The following is an 8,140-nucleotide window of genomic DNA, read 5'->3' on the forward strand; positions in this document are numbered from 1 at the left end:
GCGAGAGCTGATGTATCTGGGTGAGAAGAACCTGCCTGTTGACATGTTGGGGCGCACAAGGATGGAGCTCCAACATTATTCACATAGCAGTGACTGTTCAAGGGTGGGATTTGAGCCATCAAAGTCAGACTGCTGCACGGTGACCTTTAATTTACCCACAGAAAGTTAAATAAATCACATCATTAAATTAAATTCAGCAAAGGTAGATGCTAGCTTATTTATTAAAAAGCTCAGCTTTCTCTTTCTTTCAACTGGTTTTAGAGACAGGCAGCTCTCGGGAGCAGACCTTCACTCTAACTCAGTGGGACAAGAGCAGCTCCATAGAGATGGCCAGAGTGACTCTCCTGCAGCAATACCAGCAGCAACAAGACCTGGCTGCCCCCAGGGACGCCCAGCAAAGGTACCTGAGCACAGCATCTTCACCTGCTTGCTCTCTACACTTCTTCACCCAGGTCTTCTCCCTCCTTCCACATAAACCACACCAGACTCACAGTGGAAGACGATTCTTTGCTGCCGACATTGCCTTCTATTTTCATATCTTTTAAGAAATCTATGAATTGATTAATACAAAGAAGTATTTACTGCTTTTCAGAGAAACCGATACTGCCCTGCAAATATGTAACTTGTCATTAAATTTTGATAGGCTTGGGTAAGGAAGCTTGTATACAATAAAAGGGTCACGTTTACAATACAGGTTGGAAAGGTTTTCTTTCTTTCAGTTGTATCATTATGAGACAACTAATGCTGCTGTACTGAAATAATCAACAGGCATGCTTCTCGTTTTTACCTGTCCTCCTATCTGTCCTTCAATCTGCTCCCTTTCAACACCATGCCTAAAAGCAGAATCACATAAATAAGAGATGTGTTGCTTTCAGCCACACATGCTTTATACACAGTCTATTTTGTCTCTTTTCTTTTGTCCTCTGAAAACATTACTCCCGTTAATTTCATCCTCAAACTATGATCCATCAACATAAAAAAAATATTCAAGTACAAACCCAAACTTTATTGCTGGGTTATGGGTCAATGTAAACTGACCAGAGTCAGTGCCAACCTAAAATTCGCTTTACAAAAGTAAGGATTGTTCGATTACATTTGCTGACCACAGAAAGCTTCTTTCACTATTCATACAGTTTGAAGACTGAAGATTTGCTGGGAACAACACACAGTCCACGTCCTTTGGAAGTAAATGGAACTAATACCCATCATCATCATCCATATCACATCCATAATCTGAAACACACAAAGACAAAGGCATATAAAAATGTAAATATTCCAGGTAGATGGAAGATACAACAGAAGTTGTTTCAGGTTGTTTTCCTGCTGTGTAACTGGATGGCAAGTTTTGCCCTAAGCAAGCATTTAAAAGAATCATGTATTTTCTTAGGGCTAAATAAAAAGTTCTTGCATGCACTTTCCTCAATGAAATAAAATTATTTGTAAGCATGTATGTGTAAATATCTCTTCTCACTTGTCACTGGAGCCTCATTTAGGAATACTTGGCACACGGATATGTGAAACACTTGGTTTAATTTAGAGGTTAAGGTGATCGAGCCTGATTGTCACATGTAATTTGGAACATAGAGGCTGATAAGCATCAGCATACATGTACAAGTGGGCACGGTTCTCAGTAGACATAGCCACCAAGAAAAAAGCTGTCTTGTTTATATTATTTGTGAATTTATAAGCTGAAACTGCAATGGTTCAGAGATAGCTCAGGGTTCCCATCAACATCAAAGGAGTCGTGCAGCAAATCCTGACCAACACATCTGACTCACATTTCCCATATCTACTTGCTCCTAGAGGAACAACTTAAAATTTTGCCCAGTTTTTTTCACCCAGTTTTGTTTTCTTAAACAATGCCGAGTGCAAAGACTGTGTGATGTGTGTGTCAGAAGGCATCTGTGTGTTTCCAATGCACCAATTTCTCTTCTGTGTGCTTCTGAATGCAATGAAACTGATATTTTCTGTTGCGTAGTCAAACCTAAGGATAGCTATTATATGTCAGCATTCAGTAAAGTTAACCTTTATATTCTAAATTCAATACAGTGCAACATTTCATCCAAAGAGTCAAGCCAATGCTCGGAAGCAGAATTAAGTGTAATCTATAATAATTTGTGTAGAATGGGTGAAGTTTGCCATCTGTAATTCCTGCAGTTACTCCAGGCAGGCAGGTCTAAATCCCATGAAGAAAGCAGTTAGAAAGGAGTTATTTGTTCTGCTAAGCAGCTCTGCACACCTGTGTTTGAATTCTGGGAATACTTCTTTCCTTTTATTTTTTTTTTAAACGCTGATTTTTCAGCTGTTGTCCAGACGAGACAGGGAGTAGCAGAATGTTCTCAGAATGGTTTAAAAATAGTAACATTTACAAAGAAAAAAAAGCTCGGTGACCTTTATTCTGGTTTTGGGGGGGGGTTATTAATAAACATAGACCCACCCTTCCCAACATGGGTGCCTTTTCTTGGGAACATTATTCTAATAATAAATGCAGGCAACAAAGTGTTTTTCCTACGGTTCAGCAATTATTTTCCAGTGGAGAAATCAATTTAAAAGTAACAGACTCTTTTGTGAAATGTATACATATTGTCCTGGAAAGCTAAATTAATAGTACCGGAAAGATTTTTACAGTAAATAACATTTCAGTAGGAAACTTACTCCCATCTTGCTTTTTCACAACCCATAATTAGCAGCTCTCATTTTAAAAATATTTTTGTATATTTTCAAAGCTTAACTTCTAAGGGGAAGTTTTTAATAAAGGATAAATGTGGATGTGTCCAGCTAGGAAAAAACGCAGCAGAGAGGATACTGCCTTTTCCTGCCAGCAAAGAAACCTAATTAAATGAGTGGCTTTGCTGGGTAACACAAAGAAATTAGTGCACATTTGTGTACCACAGAGCACACTGTACGCTATCAATGCAATTTCTGTACTTGGTGAAGAACTCTTTCCTCCTCGCCCTTTCCCCAGAAATAGAGTGTGACAGTTCGTTTCGTTTAGAGCTGGACAGCCACGTCCCCAGGGCTAATGGTCAATCTGGACGTTGCTGCAGCCCCAGCTGAAGGGGCAGGCAAGAGCAGGGTGCCTCGGCTCGGGAGGCAACGAGCCCCAGGCACTGCTGACAAAAGGGCTACTGACCCCGTAATTCCTCAGATCCACATTAATAAACCTAATTCTGAGGAAGGTGTAACATCACTTTGTTCCTGAGAAGTCCTCTTAGCCTAAAGCTCAAGATGCAAAGTTTTCTCAGGAGGAGTCTCAAAGAAGGTCAGGTTTTGGACAAGGGTGACTCCAGGCTTTCCCACAGGAATTGGCAATGCCAGAAAGGCAGCAGGAGCTCTGCACGGCATGAGCTGCAGGAGGACAGGGACAAGCAGGGGAACCCTGTCTGTCCTCAACCCTGCTACAATGAACCCCACAGCACCAGTAGACAGCATCCCAGCTTACCATTTCCTCCCATTAACTGCAAGGCGCTCATGCAATGATCATCATCATCTTCTATTTCTTCTTCTTCCACCTCTTCATCGGGGTTGTAAGCTACCGGGCCACTCTCCACTAGCACAGCTGCTGGTTTTTCTAGGTCAGGGGTTTCTGCTTGTGTATTTGGAAAAGTCACCTGCACAAAAGAAGAGGAGACAGTAGAACAGCCCTTCCTTTTGTTCAGTATTTGTACAAAATGTTAGCAGCTTCCACATAGGGAAGCCCACATCCAGTGCTAGTAGAGGCTTAGCTCTTCCAGAGGACTTGAAAGTTGCTCAGTGAAATGTTGCCCAAATGAAAGTCAGGCACAAACATCCACAGTTTTCACATAATTCATCTCCAGGTAAGTGAAACAGCAGAACAAGGATCCTCTTGCGAGCACAAGGTAAGGAGAAATCTGGGAGTGAAGGCTCCTCAGCAGAGCTCTGTGGGAAAACTTACAACCTTTTCCTCACTGTGCTTGACTCACATCAGGCCTATTACACAATAACAACGTTATTGACACTTTAATGATAGCAAAAATGTACCCTTCAGATCAGTAAAAACCCAACATGTATTAGTTTTGACAGCTCTGGTTGGATTTATTTGGAGGCACAATGAGCTGTGGAACAAATAGCACTCTTTAGACAGCACTTAATGTGATGGCAGAACACTTGGTTGATAATACATGCCAGTACCTGTAACATTACCTACGAAATTCATCAGAACAATGCCCAAACGCTAACTTGGGAATTGATCACTGACGGGACCCATTCCATACGTGCACCTCCCCAGCTGCTCCAAGGTTAGGCAGGACACAGCTGGGAGGGAGAGAAAGAACAACACCGCCAGGAGACAGAGGTGAATTTGGAGGTAATACTGTCTTTGGTTTACTGATGACCTATCTGTGAATGGGGCAGGAACCCTGCACAGCCCGGGCTCAGTCTGGGGTTCCATCTCCCTCTGTCATCCAGGGAAGAAACATCACAGGAGCTTCATCTCCACCAGTTTTGTACCAGGGCGCTTTTCCCCTCTGTTCTGTACTTGGACTATTTGGGGTTTGTACACTAGAGCCTGTGGCCCAAAAAAGGACATCCTATCAGTGGCAACTTGAAGAACATAAAAAATTAACCATTAATGCTTTGTCATGTAATCATTCCTGTCTCAAAATTGCTTAACAGTACCTGTCACTAGTTAGCAGTTATCAGCACAGAGAGTCATCTCCCCTACTAGAAGAGATGGAAAAGGCTGGGACCACTTCCTTTGGAAGGACAGTGGTCAGGTGCTCCTAACGATGAAAGGTCCAAAGGAGACCAGGAAACACCAACTTCTCTGGTCCCTACGACAAGAAAAGTCCTATTGTGCTTTAGGTTTTAAATTACAGTACACAACTATGTACTGCTGCATCTTCTCCAATTCTATTGGCAATAAGTTCTGATTCAGCATTGCAATGTATTTTTATTTATTTATTTATAAATGTATTTACTTGGGATGCAGTAACTCCCAGAATCCCTGTAACTCCAGGCGCTTTAGAGATATACCATAAGAGAAAGTCCCTGTACCAGAAAGTTGACAGTCTAATTATTCAAACATCAAAGCTATTCCTTGTTATACACCATGCCAGTCAACCTAAAGAATCTGCCTGAGTTTTTCAAAGTCACCTAAGGGTTTGCTCCAATAGCTCATTAATAGGGCAAAAGACACCCATTAATTTTAATAGAAAATCAAGTATTTAGGTATTCGTATCACTCAAAGACAGGTTTTCATGATTTTTTAATGCTCAAATTAATCATATTATTTAGAGGAACTTCCCTCCAGTTTATTTGATATTTCCTACCACTGCTTTTGCCTCTAGAGTGATCAAATTGAGCCCATCTAGGGTTTTGGTATAAGCAGAAGTAGACCCAACAGTTTGAGACGAATCAGCATCATAACATATATCAATTTATATGCTTAAAAGTATCCATCTGCTCTGAAAAAATGGGTGAATATAAAGGCGCTATAATTGAGTCATTATTTTTTAAAATTGCACCATGCTAATTAAAATGTGACCTTCTTCTAATTATCAAGTCCACTTCCAGACTGCTATACTTCTAAAAATGTGCAGAGTTTTCTAATGAGCATAGCATAAGAAGTGAAAATGTATTTCCCCAGGCAGGATATCAAACTGTTTCTGAAAATCAATGGGTTTCAGTCATTTTAAAAATAAGGCAGTCAAACAACACCTTTAAATAGAACTTCCTGAATTCACTTCCAGACATCCTGGACTTCAGTTTGGCATCTATGTTTACGTATGGATGGGCATCTGCCAAAGCATGTTAAACCACTCATGGTAACTGTTTCACTTTCAAAGGGGTGTCAGTGTCACATGTTCATGGGAAAAAGGAGAAGGACAAATACTTGGAACAGAATTTTTAGATATGCAGTAGAGTTATTTTATCATACACAAAATGTGTATGTCTACTCTGTACAGTGTGAAAATAATAGTGAAAGAAAGCAGTTATCGCTGTGACTCTGACAATAATCACAATCCCTTCGGCAGAAAATACAGGTGCACAAAGCCACCCGAGGAGGGTTTCTGGTGGTGGCACTAACTTTCCTATGGTACTGTTGTATTTTTAAACTAAACAAACAAACAAACAAAGAGTAACATGCTATATAGGGTAAGCTGTCGCTTTGTGTTCCCTCACCGGTCTCCGGCAGAAGCCCAGCCCTTCCCCTGGGTCAGCCCTGGTTGCACACAAGCAGCGTTTTGCATCGTCCCCCTTCTCCATGGGGATGGTCCAAGTGCTGAGAAACAGCACGAGCTCTGTCCTCTCCTAGTCCTCCTACCCACTTGTGTGATATGTAACTTTTCAGATGCTTGCAGGAAGTTTTCTCTTTTTTGCTGTCTAACCAGACATTACGAGGCTGTGCTGATATTACTGATGGATAAGTAAGGGCAAATCTTGGTTAGTGAACAGGCAATCTCAGCTTTGCAGCGTTTGCAGTAACCAGCTCCTGGTCTGATTAGAGAGACAAGACTCTCATCTCTTTTGCCTGTATCTACCACATAAACAGAGCCGGGCTGAGAAAGGCTTGTGGGAATTTCCAAACTCAAACTGTTTCACTCAGAGAAGCGCTGGACTTTACATACCTCTTCAATGGCAGCCTTTTTAGCAAGCTGTGTTGAAATCAAGGGTCTTAATCTGCAAAGAAGGAAAGAAGAAACGGTCAACATCGGAAAAGTTACACCACGCACTGGAGTTTGACACAGTGTTCACTCTCCAAACAGTGAAAGCACTTTGCTAGCGTTATGTTGTGCAATTACTTTTTTAATGATATAAGATAAAGAGCGCAGAGCCACAGACATCACAATAATTAATACACACATTGCCTTGTAAGTGTCATTTCAGGATAATAAGACAAGATGCCTGTCAACAAGCACAGCAGCAAAACCTCATCTCAATCTGCAGAACCCGCTCAGCCCAAAGGTCTTCGAAATAGGTGGTTTTGTCACATATTACAAAAGTCAAAATACTCAACTGATTTTTTGGAAGAATGCAGACATGGCAAAAATGAGCCACACTCTGAACTACCCAGCACCACTTTGCAACTGCTTCCCTGGATTTGATGATATACTGAGGATACCAGCAAGATTATACACGCAGGATATCATAATCATCACAGGTGAAATTCTAACCTCCAGCTACAGAAATCATCATCAAAACCAAAGGGACCCTGCACACCTTGAATGAGAAATGACAGAACTTGAACATAAACATTTTTAAAAAATCTGAATCAGATACGAAAGAGACCTCCACATTTGGGGAAAAAAGACGGATTAGTATTACCTTACAGATAAGTGTTAAATACTGTTCTTTCTGAAAAACATTTCATAGCCTGTTGTCTCCTTACTGCCATGAAGGCTGTTCTCAATCCATCATTTAGTGTTGCTTTCTGGTCTCTCCTCCTCATCCAGATGTATCCAGTCACGAAGAGGATGACTTGCTTTCTACTGCGACACTGCTCAGACAGCTCCTCAAGTATGTCTTTTAACTAAGTCTAGGCAAACAACTTAATGAATACCAATTTATGTCTCCAGAGATACAGTCTTTTATGATAAGCAGTACCTTTCTTCTCATTTTTCTATTAGTCATTCCTCCCTGTTAACACACAGATACTGGTTGTTTTCTTACTTACTTATTTATTTCAAATAATCAGCAGTAGAAAACAAAACCCCAGAGAATGAGCAGGGGAGACTCAGATCATTATCTCTGATGGAGAAGACAATATTAAAACACAAGATATTGGCTAAGTTCCAAAAACGTTCAGAAACTGGTCATCTCTGAAATGCTTTGCAAGACCTGAAAGGCATTTCGGCAAACAGTGTAGTTCAAGGTGCCTCTTTACAGTAGATCTAAACAAAAAGAAGCCACGGGAATGCTCCAGGAGCTATACCATTGAAGGATCCAGAACACATTGTTCTGCTACTTCTTGTCATATTTCACAATTATCAAAAATTTCAAGAAAGAGATACTCTTGACCCACATAAACTATCTATTACTTAAAAATTCTGGTGGACTTTTGGGCTTAGAGAATGTATCTGAAGGCATAGACACACTCCTCCCTATGTGCCTGGCCTTCTCTTTGCTATATCTAACATGAATGGCACAGTTTTCACAGAATCATAGAACAGTTTGGGCT

General features: G+C 40.8%; 1 protein-coding gene across 1 annotated transcript in view; it reads right to left on the bottom strand.

Moving 5' to 3' along the window:
- Positions 1-1,195: 1,195 nt before the first annotated feature.
- The window catches only part of BRF1 (BRF1, RNA polymerase III transcription initiation factor 90 kDa subunit), a 159,667-nt gene continuing 152,722 nt past the window's right edge, over positions 1,196-8,140 (bottom strand). Inside the window, exons 16-18 of the mRNA XM_009891190.1 lie at positions 6,591-6,642; positions 3,443-3,611; positions 1,196-1,233 (exon numbers count right to left, since the gene is read on the bottom strand). Of these exons, the coding sequence (XP_009889492.1) occupies positions 1,196-1,233; positions 3,443-3,611; positions 6,591-6,642 (259 nt within the window). The remainder of the gene's footprint in view (positions 1,234-3,442; positions 3,612-6,590; positions 6,643-8,140) is intronic.

This window comes from Charadrius vociferus, unplaced genomic scaffold (genome assembly GCF_000708025.1).
Source record: "Charadrius vociferus isolate BGI_N301 unplaced genomic scaffold, ASM70802v2 scaffold308, whole genome shotgun sequence".
Lineage (NCBI taxonomy): Eukaryota > Metazoa > Chordata > Aves > Charadriiformes > Charadriidae > Charadrius > Charadrius vociferus.